The 20035-nt window shown below is 40.1% G+C and overlaps 1 protein-coding gene across 2 annotated transcripts in view; it reads right to left on the bottom strand.

Annotated features, from left to right (window-relative positions):
* Positions 1 to 20035, bottom strand: part of LOC109933100 (heat shock 70 kDa protein 4) — a 67500-nt gene that overhangs the window by 2210 nt on the left and 45255 nt on the right. For both annotated transcript variants that reach the window (XM_020532087.2, XM_048603407.1), the window contains exons 14-18: positions 17280 to 17435; positions 14438 to 14563; positions 8519 to 8626; positions 4618 to 4737; positions 1794 to 1955 (exon numbers count right to left, since the gene is read on the bottom strand). In XM_020532087.2, coding sequence (XP_020387676.1) covers positions 1794 to 1955; positions 4618 to 4737; positions 8519 to 8626; positions 14438 to 14563; positions 17280 to 17435 — 672 coding nt within the window. The remainder of the gene's footprint in view (positions 1 to 1793; positions 1956 to 4617; positions 4738 to 8518; positions 8627 to 14437; positions 14564 to 17279; positions 17436 to 20035) is intronic.

Genomic DNA, 20035 nt, shown 5'->3' with positions numbered 1-20035 from the left:
GGAGGGTGTCATCAACAGTGCTATCAAGCAGCACCTGCTTAGCAATAACCTGCTCAGTGATGCCCAGTTTGGGTTCCACCAGGGCCACTCAGCTCCGGACCTCATTACAGCCTTGGTCCAAACATGGCCAAAAGAGCCAAATTCCAGAAGTGTGGTGAAAGTGACAGCCCTTGACATCAAGGCTATGTTTGACCAAATGTGACATAGGGAAGCTCCAGCAAAACTGGAATCAACGGGTTTCATGGGGAAAACTTTGGTAATTGGAGTCATACTTGACACATAGGAAGATGGTAATGGTTGTTGGTAGTCAGTCATCTCAGCTCCAGGACATTTCTGCAGGTGTTTCTCAGGGTAGTGTCCTAGGCCCAACCATCTTCAGCTGCTTCAATGACCTTCCCTCCATCATAGGGACAGAAGTGGAGACGTTCGCCGATGATTGCATATTGTTCAGCACCATTCTTGAACTACTTCAGTGTCTGAAGAGTCATGTTCAAAAACAAGATCTGGATAATATCCAGGCCTAGAGACTAACAAATGACAAGTAACATTCATGCCACAAATGCCAAGCTATGACCACCACCAATAAGGGACAATCTAACCATCGCCCCTTGACATTCAATGGTGTTACCATCATTGAATCCTCCACTATCAACATCCTGGGAGTTATCATTGACCAGAAACTCAAATGCACACACCACATAAACACTGTGGCTACAAAAGCAGATTAAAGGCTAGGAATACTGCGGTGAGTAAATCGCCTCCTGACTCCCCAAAGCCTGTCCACCATCTACAAGGCACAGGTCAGGAGTGTGACGGAATACTCTCCCCTCTTGCCTGGATCAGTGCAGCCCCAACAACACAAGAAGCTTGACACCATCCAGGACAAAGCAGCCTGCTTGATTGGTACTACATCCACAAGCATCCACTCCTTCCACCACTGATGCTCAGTAACGCTGCGTGTACTATCTACAAGATGCACTGCAGAAATTCACCAAAGATCCTCAGACAGCACCTTCCAACTCATGAACACTTCCATTTAGATAGACAAGGGCAGCAGAAATATGGGATCACCACCACCTTCAAGTTCCTCCACAAGCCACTCACCACCCTGACTTGGATATATATAACCGTTCCTTCACTGTCGGTGGGTCAAAATCCTGGAATTTCCCTCTAAGGTCATTATGGGTCAACCCATAGCAGGTGGACTGAGCAGTTCAAGAAGGCAGCTCACCACTACTTTAAGGGTTAACAAGGGACAGACAATAAATTTTAGCCAGCCAGCGACACCCACATCCCCCAAATGAAAACTCAGTATTAAAGGACGGAAATAGGTTTCAGAGGAAACTTAACTTGAATCACATTAATAGAAAGCACAAGTAACCTTAGTAATGGGTAAAGCTGCTTTACTGAGTGTTGTATTTATAATTTTACCATCTCCAAGAAACAATACCAAGAAGAGTAGAATGGTTATGCAAAAATAAAAATCCTCACAAACAGCATACTGAATTACTTACCACTGTTTTCAGAGATGGAAAAAGTAATGAGATTCCAGGGAATAAAATAATTCAAAATATACTGTAATAATCAGTTGTATAATAACCATGCTCTCTCTCTCTTGGCATGTCTTTTCCAAGTAACCAAACTCCACATATTTCTAATAGCCTTCAGGGGTTCAGAATGACTCAAACAATATAGGCAGAATCAATAATAAGCAGCTGTGGAGGTTCAAATTGCACAGATAAAAATCAAATCCATGATTATTTTATTTAGAACGCTTGGAAGGATTTTTTTACCTTAACTTTGGCTCGAATTTCTGCACATTTTATTAGTGGGGCTTGAGTTAGAGATTGTTTGCTCTGCAAGTTCATCTTACTGTTCATCCATTCCATCGCTTCTTGCACGTGCTTGCCCACTTTCTCCATGTCAGCTGGATCCAGATGATCATATTGTTCTTCCTAAAAGTGGAAATAAAAGAAAAAAATTTAAAAAATTGAAATTGACTGCTATGAACAAATTTTGTTCAAACTGCTACCCTTGAAAAACGTCATCACACTGAAGAACCGTTGCTGTTTTTTAGTCACGCCATCAGCTATGTATTTTCCTAGCAATTTAAGTACATCTATTTCTTAGTCATTCTTAACTCTTGCATTGCCCTTAATTTGTTCTGATGGATTTGAAATGTCAGACCTCAAGTCTTAATGTTTCAGCTTGTTCTGAAACATCTTCCTAATACTTCCTTAATATTGATCCATTTTTGATTATCCAGCTATTCCTTGGTTTAGGTGCAGCTAGCTCTCCTGCCAACATCTTTTCTCTCAAGTGAATATAACATTTTCTAGATCAGAGTTAGCAGCAGGCGCACGTTTAGTTTTCCGATGGCATTCTTCCCAAAATTTGGTCACTTACTAGTGTTATCTAGAACACAGTCAACTATAGTCAATTTTTTCCTACAAGGTTGCCTTCGGGAGCTGGGTTGGCAGGTTATTTAATTGTCAACAGCACAATGGAGTACTGTAGACATGTCTAGTGCAAGTATTACATTACTACAGTTGTTACTTGAAGGAATCAAAACTCTTAAACCTTCCATGTCAGACATGTCATTTTGGAGTTAAGATGATCACACTCAGCTTCACTCAATGAAAGCCTAAAACAACCCGAGCATTGCGGCTGCTGAAAGTTTAAAACGGCTGCAGAATTTTTAAGGGGAATTGAGGAAGAACCACAGGCTTTGAAATAAGTTGTGATACTGCAATTGCAGCCAACAAATTGCTTAGAAGTAACAAGAAACAAAATTTTAATTAAATACTCCATTCCCATTTGTTTTTGAGGAATTTTCTAAAAATACATTTGCCTTCCTGCCAAGAACTCCCTTAAAACTACCATTATGAAAAACAATAATGCAGCTGGTGTCAGCACGATCAGTGCAGGTCAGCAACTTTAAATCTCAGATGCTGAGCCAGAAACATGAGCAATTAACAAAATCTGTATTGTTCATAGATTTAACTCCACTAAATTAACGTTGGCAAAGATGTTGTAATGAACAAAAGTAATTCTCCAAATTAGTCAAGCACTTTTCCTGTTGAGATTCAGTTCTGCAGGTCTGTAGGAAGGGAGAAAGAAAATGCAAAACAAGTAGGTTCAGGATCAACAGTAGGTGATTAATAAAATAGTTCATGACTCACAACAAAGATACATCCCAATGAGGAAGGACAACCAGAGTTAAATAAAGAAGGTAAAGATCGTATCAAATTGAAAGAAACAAAAAAAAGTGGCAAAGATAAATGGTAAACCAGTGGATCAGGAAAGTTTTAAAATCACAAAAGATTATCTAAAGAAGAATAAAGGAGGAGAATAACTAAGAAGTCAGACCAGCAAATAAGAGGAAAAAAAGCAGCAAGAACTTCTTTAAGTACATAGAAGGGAAGAGATGGGCCAAAGTGAACACAACAACCTTAGAGAACGAGGCTAGGGAAAAATAATGAAGAACTAAGAAATGGCACAGAAGCTCAAGAAAGACAATAATAACATTCCAAAACTACTAACAATCGGCTGGGCAGGGGGAGGAGTAAATAAATATAACCATCACTTTAGAAATAAAAGAAACTAATGGGGCTAAAGACCTATAATTCCCCTTAATAGTAAATAAGATTAACTAAATTTCCACTAACAGGGAAGATCCATTACTATTAATGCAAAAACAAAGCTGCAATTGGACAAACATCAAGCAGAATTGTTACATTCAGAAGGAGGCCCTTTAGTCCATTGTATCTATAGCAATTCGCTGAGCATTTTAACTTAGTGCTAATCTCCTGCTGTTTTTTTGATAAACTTGCGCATTAATTAAATAAATAGAAACAATCATTCCAGGTCCTCTTGAATGTCTCAACAGAACCTTTCTTCTCACTTCTAGGCAGTGGATTCTATACCCTAACTACTGTGCAAAGATTTTTTGCACCTTGAAATTGCTTATTTTACAGAACATTTTAAAACTGTGCCCTCTGCTTTTGGATCTATTTAGGAGTAGTAACAGTTTCACCCTATCTACATTGTTTAAAACCTCATGATTTTGAAAATTTCTACCAAATATCCTCTTTGCCTCCTCCTCCTCTCCAAGGAGAACACAGTCTCAACATCTTCAAATTTTCCTCAGATAATGAAGCTTCTCATCCCTGGAATAATTTTTGTAAACCTTTTTGGCACTGTCTCCAATACTCCTTCCTTTAATGTGATGCACACAATACTTTAACTAAGGTCTAACCATTCTCTTATACTAGTTCAACTTAACCTTGGCTCTTATTCTCTATATATTTATGATGCCTACAACATTGTATGCTCCATTATCAGCTCTCTCTACTTGTCCTGCCACCTTTAATGACTTGTCATTATTAAATTACAAATTATGCCTGCTGTATTCCAAGTACAACATTCCACCTCACTCAGGTATTCTTGAAAAGATTTTAAAACGGATATTTATTAACACCGAAAAGGAAACCACCTAAAAGATTAAACAGTATTATTATAAATATTTTGAACATACTGGAAGGTATATTTTATGCATTCATCTTACATTTCATTCCATCACACATTACACCTGATGAAAAGTTCTTGCCTACATACTTTATTTCTATAGGAATTTAATATCTTCATGTACTGTTGCATCTGTCTCCCCAGCTCATCAAAGGCTCGTGGACGATCCTCAAACTCTTGGTAACGGTCCCGAATTGGTTGACCAAATTTCTGCAAAGAGATAAATGACACAATTACTTGATTGCATATTACAGTATACGTTACCTTGAAACGCGTGCATGTGCAAACAAATAGATGGGGTCAGGGCTGCAGAAACAGACAAATTTGTCCTGTTGCTTTGATAGTCTGATGGGCTAGAAGATACTGCTGTACATTTTTAAAAATTGGGCTAATCTGAACTCTATTTCAAGTTCTTCAATGTTTGCAAGATCAAAAACTTTATGGTGTAAAACTCACTTAAATCACATAGCACGGTGTTGGAACTAAAGGATCATGACTCCTAAATCATGCAGAGCAACCACCTAGATGTACACTGTACCTATGCTGGGTGCTCTCAATGAGGTGCAGAACTAGAAATTTCAGTATCACTGCATCTCTTTGACAACGGCTCTCATCTTCCCAATCTAGTAACAGAGGAAGGTGTAGATCTTTCAGGCTGGGTTTTGCAATCAGAGAGGGAGGGCAGAAGTCGAGAATAGTGCTGGAAGGCTTGAAGTTGTGTGGGGTCAGCTTGTAACACAGATTTTGATGATACCAAGGAGGTACATACAGATAAATAAGAGGGCAAGGTCAAGAACAGATTTTTCAGAAACTCCAAAATTAACGATGCAAAGGCAAAAAGAAAAGCCATTGCACAGAAGCACCAATCACAATTGGATAGTCAAAAATAAAATCAAGCCGAGAATGAATCCACTGAGCTGGCCATCATAGGTCAATTAGAAGTTGATCATTTCAACATTGCAGAGGGACTGGGAAAGACAGACAAGGATAGATAATATGTTAACTTGACATTAATTAGGTCAATTTCAGTGCTCCGGCAGGAGAGAAAGCTGACTGCGGTAATTCAAACCTAGACCTGTTGGAAAGCAAGGTGGATATTGAAAGGCATTCACGTTTCATAACTCTGGATAAAAAGGGGAATTGGAAACATAGTGGTCTGCAGGAAGTGTTTTTAAAATAGGCAGCTGATGACAATGCTTTCACAAACAAAGAAGATTAATATTTTGAGAGGGGAACCGTCTACAATGTCCATATACTTGATTGACTCTTCAGGAAACAAGTCTCCCTGACAAAAAGTTCAGACAGAGTAAGAAGGCATATAGAGACAATGCTTCTTTAACATAAGATTGTTTCTTTGCTTACATGGCAGGATCTCTCATAACACAAGAACCCATACCAATAGTAGTGTTAAGAAAATGACAAACCTAAACGTCCCTTGGGGATGCAACAGCATGAATTCAGTACCAAAAAAAAAGGTTACTGCAAACCTCTCCAGGTCAGTAGATCAGTATTATCTGATGGAGATGGCTGCTGGAGAAAGTGAAGTCACATGGGGTCCAGGGTGTACTAGCTAGATGGATAGAGAACTGGCTGGGCAACAGGAGACAGAGTTGTAGTGGAAGCGAGTTTTTCAAAATGGAGAACTGTGACCAGTGGTGTTCCGCAGGGATCCGTGTTGGGCCCAATGCTGTTTGTGATATACATAAATGATCTGGAGGAAGGTATAGATGGTCTGATTAGCAAGTTTGCAGATGACACTAAGATTGGTGGAGTAGCAGATAGTGAAAGGGACTGTCAGAGAATGCAGCAGAATATAGATAGATTGGAGAGTTGGGCAGAGAAATGGCAGATGGAGTTCAATCCAGGCAAATGCGAGGTGATGCATTTTGGAAGATCCAATTCAAGAGCGAACTATACGGTAAATGGAAAAGCCCTGGGGAAAATTGATACACAGATCTGGGTGTTCAGGTCCATTGTACCCTGAAGGTGGCAACGCAGGTCGATAGAGTGGTCAAGGCGGCATACGGCATGCTTTCATTCATCGGACGGGGTGTTGAGTACAAGAGTTGGCAGGTCATGTTACAGTTGTATAGGACTTTGGTTCGACCACATTTGGAATACTGTGTACTGTTCTGGTCACCACATTACCAAAAGGATGTGGATGCTTTGCAGAGGGTGCCGAGGAGGTTCACCAGGATGTTGCCTGGTATGGAGGGTGCTAGCTATGAAGAGAGGTTGAGTAGATTAGGATTATTTATATTAGAAAGACGGAGGTGGAGGGGGGACCTGATTGAGGTCTACAAAATCATGAGAGGTATAGACAGGGTGGATAGCAAGAAGCTTTCCCCCCTCTCCCCCCCAGAATGGGGGACTCAATTACTAGGAGTCACGATTTCAAGGTGAGAGGGGAAAAGTTTAAGGGAGATATGCGTGGAAAGTTCTTTATGCAGAGGGTGGTGGGTGCCTGGAACGCACTGCCAGCGGAGGTGGTAGAGGCAGGCACGATAGCATCATTTAAGACGTATCTTGACAGATACATGAATGGGCTGGGAACAGAGGGATACAGATCCTTGGTAAATAGACGACAGGTTTAGATAGAGGATAAGGATCGGCGCAGGCTTGGAGGGCCAAAGGGCCTGTTCCTGTGCTGTAATTTTCTTTGTTCTTTGTACTGTTCCATCAACTTCTATCCTCACACCAAGCACACCACCCCACCATCACCACCCACTCAAGGGCAGATAGCAACAACTGACATGCACATAAAATATATCATGCTGCAATAGAAGATCTGGTTTAAAAGTTGTTTTGAGCTACCATTCTATTAGTGGCCAAGTCAATTGGCAGGTCAAAGTAATCTCCATCTCACACGTTCACCACGAGAAGCATCGCCACACGCCACAGATGCAGTTAGCTAAATGCATCAGAGTTACAATAGATACGCAGCACAAACAGAATTTCTATTTAACCAAATGCCTGTTAGCAAACACCTGTACTTTGGGAAATGCAACAATGTGACAAAAGTTGACCAGCATTATGACAACATGATGCAATTCAAAGCAATGAGTGGTCAAAGTAAGCGGAAACTATTTTAACATATCTATTGCCTAACATTTGCCATTTTATACAAGAATGGGCTTGATAACTCTTATGCCAGCCCAGAAGCAATACTCAAAGACAAGTACAATGGAAACTTGAAGTGAGTGCCATTGCTGCCCTGTTCACAAGTTTAATCACACGTGTCTCCAAAGGAGACACCACAGCTATCGTGACTGATTGCCCACAAAATTATGGATTTTGGACAGTTGGAATTCCAACAGTTAATCTCCATTTTTGGCATCTATGACACTTCAACCACAGAACAGTGAGGGAGGTAACATTAATTTTAGATTATCAATATTCACAGGTCCCTACACCTTGCAGTTAAATGTTTCATTGTTTGAGATGAATGGAGAAACTGAATTCTTGAAGTCCTTTTTCTATTCACCATCTTTTGCAATGATCTTCCTATTGTCAATTTTCTGTCATAGTTAGTTCTGATATTTCACAATAATGAGAGATTGCACAAGAATAGAACTAAGATGATCACGCAATAGCTGCGCTATTTAAACTGATGGGGCCGGAATCATGTTAAAGATAATACAGTTAAGGAAAGTTTGTGATCTACAAATAGTGGTCTAAATTCTTCAATCACGTTAAAGTCAATTCACGTTGAAGAAACACGCTATAGCAGAACCAACTGTATTTTATGCCCTTACATATGATGATACACTAAGTTAATCAGAAATTAATACATGGCATAAAGAGTGATTAGTGACAACAATGGAAAACAATACTTTACCAGCACCACAGAAATCCTACTCTCTAGGAATGTACAGCACAAGGAGGAATATAACTTTAACTTCAGGAATACTAAACTGTTTCCCTCCATGTTTGATAAATATATATGCATTGCAAATAGCAGGAAGTGATTCACCAAGCTGTGCGGACTTACCTTTAAATCAGTCAATTTATCTATATATACTTGTTTCCCTTGATCCTCACCATCCTCGTACAACCAGTTTTCAGTGTCTTCTAGCAGGACGCTTAATTTGCTTTGTTCCTAAAAGTAAAAAGAATATTTTACATTGATCTGAGTGACCTCCTAATTCAAAGATCTATATTTCTGCTGTCAATTATACATATTTCGTTTAGTGCACTCCAATTTTGCACATATGAAACAGATTAATTTGGGTAACCTGCAGTTGAAATGACTGTATTTTTATTTCAAGATTTCATTATGGAAGTAAGCAGTTACAAATGTTAAGCCCACGTGGGCTGCATGTGGTAGTAGTTCCATGTGGTTTAGAATTTTACTATCATCTATTTTAATTTTATTCGTCCTGACACCAAGACATGCTTACATGCCAAGAATGAATATAAAATACAATGTTGCAATACAAGATTAGTTTTAAAAAGGTACCTTTTGGAGTTATTATTCTACTAGTGACCAAGTGAGTTAGTAATTCAAAGTGGTCCCCGCCTCTCTCAATCATTTTAAGAGAAAAACACCCCCAAAGGTGTAGATCATTAGCTGCAGTCAGTTACAGTGGATAGGAGCAGGACCAAATGCTTATTTAACCATATGCCTGCCACTAAACACATCTGTACTGTGGTAATTTTGTCACATTGTATTACAGCTCAAATGCAGCAATGTGACCACTTTTCAATGGAATAGAAGGTCAAAGTGTATGGCCAGTTTGGCTAAGTTAATCATCTTTTTTAAAAAAATTGTGATGTTGTGGCTATAAATAATTACCACAAGAATAAACAACTTGAGGCTTTAGGGTTTTTAAAAAAAAAAAGTTGGAACAAGAGAAGCAGCATGAATGGGTGCGGTCAAACTCCGATAGAACTGGGATCTTTAGTTTAGCTTTCAGCAGTTGCTGTTGGGGTTTTGAAGTGGAAGCTATTTTTTCCCTCTTTCAGTTACATCTAAAAGCGGAGGGTTCTCTGTCTGCTATGGGAGTTGCATGTGAGATAACCCGTTTTCTGAATTTGCCTTTTGCCAACAGTGTGTTTATGAGATGTTACTATATTGGAACAGTCAATTTGTAATAGGTACTGTATCTATTAATTGGTTAAGTTTTCTAATACAGTTAAGTTATTCCAATTCCTTCTTTCTTTTGTAGTATTTAAACTATAGTGGATGAATAAAGTGTGTTTTGCTTTAAATCCAGCAGTTTGACCAATTGAATTGCACCTGGAACCCAACACCTTACGTTAACTTTTTCTTATTTTAAAGGTAAAGGTTTAGACTATCTTCTGAATATTTTGACGGGGTTTGGTCTAGACCATAACAAAATCAAAAGGGAATTAATTATCCTTATGCCAACCCAGAAGTCACAGCAGATAAAAGTCAGTGTAGTCAAGACTTCAATTGCCAGTTATTTTTCTAATCAACCTGCTCAGAGATGTTATTACACACCTCTGGAGCAGGTGGGACTTGAACCTGGATCTGCAGGCTTAAAGGCAGGGACACCACCACTGTGGCACAAGAACCCCTGCCAGTTAAGAACGCTGCTGTTCACAGATCAAGTACTGTCAAAAATACACAGCACAACTATGACAAAACCACACCTGCATTTGATCATGATCATAGAGTGCCTTGACATTCATGAAAGCAAAAAGGAAACTGCAACAGAAAGATGTTTGTAAGGAAAAAAACTGCAGTTTCAAAAGCAAATAAACTTCTATAATTTTCATTAAACAAAGCTTTAAAAAAATCATCCACTATCACACAGTCATTGCCACTTCTCCATTCAGATCTCAGAAATGGAAAGCATTAATATTGAAATAAAAAGATCTTCATTTTCACAATACCACAAGAATCAATGCAGGATACTCAAATATTTATAATTTTTCTCAATGACTTGGATGAGGGGACACAAAATGCAGTTGCGACATTTGATAACGATGCAAAGAGAGTATACTACCTAAGTTGCGACACAAGGCAAAGGAATATAAATAGTTTAGGAGAGTGTACAAAGGCTTGGCAGATAAAGTGTAACTTGGGAAAATCTGAACATGCCCATCTTTACAGGAGGAACAGAAACACACCACATTATTTAAACGGAGATAGTAAGAACTGCAGATGCTGGAGTCAGAGATAACAGCGTGGAGCTGGAGGAACACAGCAGGCCAGGCAGCAGAGGAACAGGAAAGTTGACGTTTCGGGTCAGGACCCTTCTTCAGAAATGGGGAGGGGGAAGGGAGCTGGGAAATAAAGAGAGAGGAGGGGTAAGGCTGGGGAAGGTAGGTGGGGTGGTGATAGGTGAGTGCAGGTAGCGAGTGGTAGGTTTTAGCCAGTGAGGTGGGAGGGGCGGGTAGGTGGGAGAGAAGATGGATAGGATGTGTCAGGTCAAGGAGGCAGGGATGAGAGGGAGGGTTGGTCATGGGAGGAGGCTGGGGGTGGGGAGATTTTGAAACTGGTAAAATCCACGTTTAGGCCAATTGGGCCGTAGGCTCCCAAGGCGGAATATGAGGTTCTACTCCTCCAGATTGCAAGTGGCGTCATTGTGACACTGGAGGCGGCCCAGGATGGACGTGTCACCCAGGGAGTAGGAGGGGTATTCAAAATGGTTCACGACCAGAAGGTGTTGTCGTTTATCACAAACAGAGCGCAAATGCCCTAGAAAACCGTCTCAGAGCCTCCGCTTGGTCTCACCAATGTACAGGAGGCCACATCGGAAGCAGCAGATGCACCCCTGTCTAATGTGGAAGGTTTGTTTTGTGCCTTGAATGAAAGTGAGGGGGGAGGTATAGGGGCAAGTGTAGCGCTTCCTGTGGTTGCAGGGAGGGGGGGGGATGGTGGTTAGTGGGTAGTGTGGAGCGGACATGGGAGTCGCGGAGAGCATGGTCACTACGAAAGGCACATGGGCTGGGGAGGGAAATATCTCTTTGGTTGTGGGGTCGGATTGTAGGCGGCGGAATGGTGGAAAATGATATGTTGGATGCGCAAGTTGGTGGGATGATGTGAGGACAAGGGAGATTCTGTCTTTATTTTTGTTAAGGGGAGGGGGTGTGACAGGGCAGAGGTGCAGGAAACTCAAGAGATGCAGTTGAGGGCATTTTCAATCACTTTGGTTGGGGTGGGGGAAAGTGTTGTGGTGCTTGAAATAGGGGGACATCTGGGATGTGCGGGAGTGGAATGCCCCAGCTTGGGAGCAGAGGAATTGGGCGTAGGCGATCGCATTCTTGCAGGAAGGTGGGTGAGGGAAGAGGACAACCAAAGATATATTACCCTCCCCAGCCCGATCTGCCTTTCATAGGGACCATTCTCTCCACAACTCCCTCGTCCACTCCACACTAACCCCACCCCCCCCGGCACCTTTCCTTGCAACCACAGGAAGTGCTACACCTGCCCCTACACCTCCCCCCTCATTTCCATTCAAGACACAAAACAAACCTTCCACATTAGATAGGGGTTCACCTGCACATCCGTCAAGGGGGTCTACTGCATCTGCTGCTTCCGATGTGGCCTTCTCTACATCGGTGAGACTAAGCAGAGGCTTGGAGACCATTTTGTACAGCATCTGAGCTCTGTTCACGACAGACAACAATCCCTTCCGGTCGCGAACTATTTCAACTCTCCCTCGCACTCCCTGGTGGACATGTCCATCCTGGGCCTCCTCCAGTGTCACAATGACACCACCCGCAAACCGGTGGAGCAGCACCTTATATTCCGCTTTGGGAGCCGACAGCCCAGTGGCCTAAACATGGATTTTACCAGTTTCAAAATTTCCCCATGCCTGTCCTCATTCCATGACCAACCCTCCCTCTCATCCCCGCCTCCCTGACCTGTCACAACCTGTCCACCTTCTCACCAAACTATCCACCCCCCACCTCACTGACCAATCCCCACCACTCCTGACCTGCATCCACCTATCACCATCCCCCCTACCTTCCCCAGCCCCACCCCTCCTCTATTTATTTCTGAGGTCTCTTCCCCCTCCCCATTTCTGAAGGGTCCTGACCCAAAACATCAACTTTCATGCTCACATATTATTTAAATGGAGCAGGATTGCAGATCTTGGGTATTCTTGAACATGAAGTCACAAATTAGTATGAAGGTAATTCAATAATTAAGAAGTGAAGTTGTCATTTATTAAAAGGGGAATGGAAAATGAAAGTGATGTTTTGCTACTATTGTACAGGGCATTGGTGAGACCACATCTGGAGTACTGAATACAGTTTTGATCTCTCAGGAAATACGAGGCATTACTAGTTCAGAGAAGGTTCACTTAACTGATTCCTGGAATGGGCGGGTTATCTTATAGGAAAAGGTTGGACAGGTTGCGCACTATCCATGAGAATTAAGAATAAAAGGCCATCTAACTGAAGTTGACCTGATCTTAGGGAAACAATCAATCAGAGAATGCTGGAGAAACTCAGTATGTCTGACAGCATCTGCTGAGAGAGAGAAAAAGAATTAACATTAAGTTCAAAGACGGAGATTTTGTGAGGATGCTGAAAGGATGTTTTCTCTCGCAGCAGAAATTATGACTGGGAGAGTATTTCAAAATATGATGTTGGCCATTTAAGATGGATGCAAAGAGAATTTTTGTTCAGAGGCCGATGGAACTTTGGGAACTCTTTGCCAGAGAGCAGTGGAGCGAAGGTCATTGAATATTTTCAACACAAAGGTAGCTAGATTCTTGAACAACAGACTCAAAGGTTACGGTGGGTAACTCAATGTGAAGTTATGGCAAGAATCAGATCAGCCATGTTTTTTTTTAAAATGATGGAGCAGGCTCAAGTGGCCAAATGAACTATTCTTGCCCCAATTTTGTATGTTTGCTGCCACAGATTTAGAAATCAAATTTAAAAAAACATACAATTTTATTTAAAGTGCCCTTTTATTTGAAAGCATTTGCCTCCAAACCAGAAAAGCAAGCAAATAAACCAACATTACAAAGGCTCTTGCACTTTTTTGGTATGTGAACCCAACCATACATAAAACTTACTGTGATGCTGATCAGACCCTGTACAATGTGCTTAACATGTTTCATACACCTTCTGCATTCAGCTGATATAACCCCTCAAAAGGATCCATCAGGAGAGAGTTTAAGTGATTTAGAATGTGATTCTTCTCTCCATGTCTTTTATGTTTGGCAAGCCTATACTTCATATTACACTATATTTCATGAATCTCTAGTCAAGAGAAGATGTGTAATCAAAATGTTAAAAAAAAGCTACCTAAATATTGACTTTTTTCTAAAAAAAGGAAAAACAGCCCCTTTTTTCCCTCAGAGTTCAGAAATCACTACAAACTGGCTTGCAGTGAACTAACTAGAAGCAGCCCATTGTCAAGTAGGGTTTGTTATAATGGAAACATAGAATGTGTTAGCATGATTCTGCCAGAGCTGTGAAACCCTCGCTGCTCACACCCAATTTAAATGGCTATGTCATTAAATCCTTAAAAAGGTAAACTCCTTAACCAAAAGAAAAAAACAGCACAATCAAGTTAAGCAGCAGTGGGACAAATTGGTAAGTTTGGCTGCATTATTTAGATAATTGTTATGGATATTTTCTCCAGGTTATTTGGAAAATTTTCCCCTTAATTTTAGCTCCAACATAGGAAAACAAAATGGCCATGTGAAACTGCCTACATATTTTTTGCTGAAAAATTTCAGCGCATTGAAGGCCAATTTGGAACATAGCAAAACAAGTGGGAAAACCTTGGTAAATACTTGCTAATCATTTCTGTTATGTTGCTTATTATAAACGTATTCTCATTATTGCCTGCAGTCATCTTTGTCTCAGCTCCTTCCTGGAAGCCAAGGATAGCTAATTACATCTAGGTACTGTTTTAGAACCCTGCATTTGTATTCCTCATTATGCAAATAAAACTGGTACAGAATCAAATACTTACCTCTTCACTGACAAACTTTTCATAGATTCCACAGAGCTTGTCCCTACTTTCATACACATATTCCTCCAGGGCATTCTTTGCATCATTTCTTTCCTTTTCAAGTTTATCTTGCATTATCATTTTACCCTAAGTGGAAACATTAGTAATTAAAATATTTCAATATTTCATAATTGCATGACACATTTACAAAGTTAAAGACAAAAGTTACATTCCCAAGGCACTTCAGAAGGAAGCAAAGACACAGAAGGAGGAGGGAGAAAGAGGCCAGAGGAAAGAGGGCAAACTCTGTTGAGCTGATTTCTTATCCAATGAAGGAGGATCATCAAAAAATGAAATGAAAGTGTGTTGAATTCCTATAAATGTAACATTGTGAATTGGGGTTCGTGCCAAACTGTAAATGTGTTATTACTGAAGGCCAGAACTATGGTTCATTGAAGAAAAGTGTACATTTACAGCAGCAAAGTATTGAGTCCTAGGGTGTGAGGTTAAAATATGTTTATGGGAAATTTGGGAGAAACTATCTTTATGAAGTGAATGAATTTCATGCAAAGAGAAAAGAGTTTGCTTTTATATTTAACATTCATCCTGATGAGTTGAAAATCCATAGAGTTATTGAAGCAGAAGACTTTGTGTGCGCAAGCCATGAAGTAAGGCAAGATATATTTTACTTGGCAGTATAAATTTTGCCATTCTCCAAGAATCAGAAAGTTGTGTGCGTTTCAACTCGCAGAATTCCACAGTAACTATTCTATCTGCTTCTGTCCCATTCTACAAGTAGACCACCACGCTTGCTCTTGTTACAAAGATGAAGGGCTGATGGTGAAAAATGTGGGCTAAATTACCTTTCTTCATTGCTACATCTAAATCTCTATTTATAAAATGATAAACTTCCGACTTACACAAGAGTTCAAAATGTGTAAGAAGTTATTCTTAAATAATGAACAATTCAAATCAAAGACAAAAGATGCAGCTTAAATTGTAAAGAAAACAAAACAAAATTTTACTTTTCACAGAAATCAACATATACTTTTGAGACACAAACATTTGTTAAAGTTTTAGAGCCTTAAACAATAAGAATTAAAATATTCTTAACAGACTGTTAGGCCATTACACTGCAACTTTAGCTGATTTTTTTTTTTTTAAGAACTTGTTCCTATGTTATAGTGAGATGTAATGCTGCAATGTGAACTTTCACTTGGGTTTTGAAGAAAGGTCAAGCAGTGGAAATATGAACTGTTTCTCCTGCCAGACATGCTGCCACATCTGCTGAGCATTTCTAATGATTTCTGTTTTATTTCAGATTGCCATCATCCATAATATTTTGCTTTGACATGGATATTTATGATCACTATTTTATTAACCCTTTCATTAAAAGGTCTGTGAAGTCACACCTCAGCCTTCTCGTTTCAATGAGAGATCCAAGTGCCTTTAAACCTTCCTACACAAGTATACCAAAGTGAGAAGAGAATAAACTTCCTAATTCTTTTGTGCATCTCTCCAATTCTGTTCAGAAAGTGGCAATTTGCATTTTCTTTAAAAATTATTTCTATTACATTCATCATCACTATTTGTATTTTACATCTTTTCCCTTAGTTTTCTGTGTCCCTTCAAAATCTTAGTATCCAAACAATTAGTCAGTTCCCTCATCCTCATTATCAAAATACATGAAGCACTTGCATTGGCTACTTACATACGTTACTTACATACCGAGTCTGCAACTTTATTAACCTCTTGTATTATGCTGCTTTCTTTTGTATTAACTACATCTTCCAGTTTGGTGCAGTCTGCAAATTTTGAAATTGTTCTACCTATTCCCAAGCCCATTAAATGGAATATACAAAGTGCTCACAACATACTATACCTTGGTATTTTAGACGCTTGTCCAGATGTTTAAATGTTGCAAGAGTATCTGCCTCAACCACCCTCTCAAGCAGTACATTCCATCTTTCTATCACCTTCCGGGTGAAAGGTATTTTCATCAGATCCCCTCCAAACCATTTACTTCTCAACTTAAATTTGCACCCTCAGGTCTTAGACACGTCTGCCATGATTTACCCTATTGATGCCTCTCAATTTCGAGTATTCAATCAGATCTCCCCTTAGCCTCCTCTGTTCCAGGGAGGACAAACCTGACCTATCCAGCATCTCCTCAACAGATTTTCAATGGCAGTCACCTTTAGTAAAAAAAAGAAATTAATTAGACAAGCTCTCCTTCCAACAAATCCATGCTGACTACCCCTGATCAATCCTTGTCTTTCCAACTGTTGATTGATACTGTCCCTCAGTTTTTCCAATAATTTTCCTACTGCTGAATTAAGGCTAACTGGTAATTTATCTGGCCTATCCCTGCTGTCTTCTTGACCAAAGGAACCACATTTGCTATTCACCAGTCATTTGGCACTTCACCTATAGCCAGTGAATTATTAAACATCCCCACCAGGGCTGCGGCCACCTCTTCCTTTGCCCCCCCCCATAGCAGCCTTTGATGCATTTCATCAGTCTCTGGGGATTTATGTACCTTTGTGCCTGTGAAAACATCTTATACTTCCTCCTTATAAATTTAACATGCTCACAGAAACTCAACATCCCAACTGAAATCTTCAGCTACAATGTCTTTCTCGGTTGTGAATACAGATGGAAATATTCATTTCAGATCTCAACCACGTCCTTTGCCTCCACACAGACTGACCCTTGGGTCTCTAATAGGCTTTTTATTTTCTTTGGTAAGAGCTTTAGCAGCATGTCTGTTACCATTAATCCAGTCTTGCACTATCAAGCAACTGTTAGACGAGTTATATTTTTAGCTCCTATATTATAACCTTTGCCCAAGACTATTTCCTACCTCAGTTTCAATGAATAGGTTGAGCAGCTGCTGATCCAACTGCCACTGCAGATTGCTGTCTATGGGTAGATCCACAGTCTTTGTTTTGACCTTTGCTTTTTTTGCCTGTGGAGGCTGGTCTCTATTTTTATCTTCCTTGGAAGCAGTTTCGCCAGTCTAAAAGAAGAATCACAATTAAGCAGAATTTTATGTTGATTGGATGAAACAGTCTTTCATAACATTGTATTCAAGGAGCTTGACAAACAAACATCGAGGAGATGGGGAGGAATGGATGAAAAGGAGATGGGGAAGGAGATTTAGGACAGAATGAATTTTCCTAACTCAAAAGGGTTGTGAATTTTTAGAATTCTCTATCCTATAATGGATGCTCCATTGAATATACTCAAGGTTGAAAATGGACACTCAGGGAATCGAGGGATATGAAGAGGGAATAGTAAAGTGAGAGTTGTGAATGAGGATCAGCCACGATTGCATCAAATGGTGGAGCAGATCTGAGGAACCAATGGTCTACGCCCTACTCCTATTTCACATGCTCTTAATTTTTAAACGTGCCTCTGGAGGAAGTAGTTAGTGGACTCAGCTATGTATACATTGTTCATTCCCCATTTCTGATCCGTACATTGAATGTTTTGATACGATCATCCACTATAAATTCTTAATTTGACATTTCTAATGTTTCCTACTGTAATTACACCCTGATCAATGAGGAGAACATAGTGGATAGGGAAGGGGAAAAGTGATAGATGCAGGAGGAAAGGTGGTGACCAGGGAGAAATGGACTTGGTGGTCTTGTTCATTGGTAATGGTGAAGATGATGATCATTTGGGGTAGTTGGTAGGTAGGCAAATGACTGCTAAAGTCAATGTGTGCCCAAGGGTTCCCCCCTCAAATAGGGCCAGGTAATGCAGACAAGTTCTGAATGAGTTGCTAGCTTACAATTTTCACACCTGATATTCTCTCTCTGCATTAGATATGCAATTGATTTTGATGCTGTTGCATAGTTTATTTGGTTGCGTCTATCAAAACTAAGTGAAAGCTTCAGAGTGCTTTCGTAGTACATCTGTCCAATACGAACACGCACCCCAGACTCAAGCTTAGCACAGATTTGTTTGGTAAGCAAATATTAGGCATTCTGGCAACATGAAACTCCAACTCAGGCATGACTGTTTCAACATGCATGGGTGAGCATTTGAATGCCATTATTTTGTTCTACCATTGGATTTTCAATATCTTCAGAAACATCAGAAGGCAGCTCAAGTGAAAGTGGTCAAGCTTCTTTGCAGGATGGTGGTGCATAGTCCAAGTGTTGCATGTGTAGAGCAAATTGGGCAGGACTATCAAGTTTGTTTCCTTTGTTTCAGAAGGATTTTCAAAGTCTGTTCAAGAATTGTACTGTGAATTCTTGCACATATCTATAGGCAGTTCAGGAGAAAACACCCGATAAGCAAACTTATCATCCTGTTGACAGATTTTAATCATGGCCTGAAACCTTGCGGTCAAGAGGTGGTTTTACAGAAACAGGTGGTACAATACTTCAGTTTAATTCATGCTGTTCCTAAGACCAGGACCTGTTGCATGCATTGGAGAACGAGTCATGCATTACAACTAGTGAATTGATCAGCAAACAGGAAAATCACAGCATGTGTCATTGGACACCTTGGTCTACCACTTCATCATCCAGCCCAAGCTATAAAAAGGTGGACAAGGAGAAAGATATGGATTTATAGAAGGTGGACAAGGAAGGAAAGCACTGTTGAGAGAAGTTGGTAATATACAGGAAGAAATGGTGCACAAATATCAAAAAATTTTAAGGTAATTATTTTTGTATTTAACTTTATCCTACCTATTTCTAATCTCCTTTGGTCTAAAGCCTCAATTTCCTTTGCTGTGCATGACCTGTTCATTGCAATGTTTCTAATGTTTCCTACTGTAATTACATCCTGATCAATGAGGAGAACATAGTGGATAGGGAAGGGGAAAAGTGATAGATGCAGGAGGAAAGGTGGTGACCAGGGAGAAATGGACTTGGTGGTCTTGTTCATTGGTAACATGTTATGGAAATGAATGTGTGAATAACTTGTGCAGTGCATTTCATTTACTGCAGGTAGTGAACAGTTTAGAAGGAATAATGCCTAGAGGCTAAGGAAATTTATTTTTTCTCCATTTGTCATTTCTCCTTAGAACCAACTTATTTCACCAAAATCTTGTTTACTTGTCCCTAAACTGTGAGGCATGGTGTGAAATTTTGATAAAAATTGGGCAAGGTAACATCCTGCTGAATATCACCTTCCTTCAAGTGCATCTGTACTCCATGTTGAGCAGCATGAAAAAAATGTTAAAAGAACAAAGCATGTATTCTGCATGGGATACTTCAATGTTCCATCACCAAGAGTGGCTCAGAAGCACTGTTTTGACCAAGCTAGCTGAATCCTGAAGGATGTTGTTAGCACACTGGATCTACAGCAGAAAGTGAAAGAACCAAAAAGGAAAAGAGCTACTCAATCACACTCTCACCAACCCACTGGTCACAATTACATCCAAAATGCCATTCGTTGGAGTAACTACTGCATAGTCCTTGTAATGACAAAGCCTGTCTTCACATTGAGAACAGAGTTGTGTAGCACCATCACCATGCAAAATAGGATCAATTCAAAAAGATTCAGCAGTGCAGAACTGGTCATCCATAAGGCTCTGTGACTACAGACAGCAGTATTGCTGTCACAGTTCATCACAGTTTGCAACCTTATGGTCAGGCA

Source organism: Rhincodon typus, chromosome 12 (genome assembly GCF_021869965.1).
Source record: "Rhincodon typus isolate 14 chromosome 12, sRhiTyp1.1, whole genome shotgun sequence".
Lineage (NCBI taxonomy): Eukaryota > Metazoa > Chordata > Chondrichthyes > Orectolobiformes > Rhincodontidae > Rhincodon > Rhincodon typus.
The sequence above is the reverse complement of the archived record's forward strand: the minus strand, read 5'-3'. Positions and strand labels throughout refer to the sequence as shown.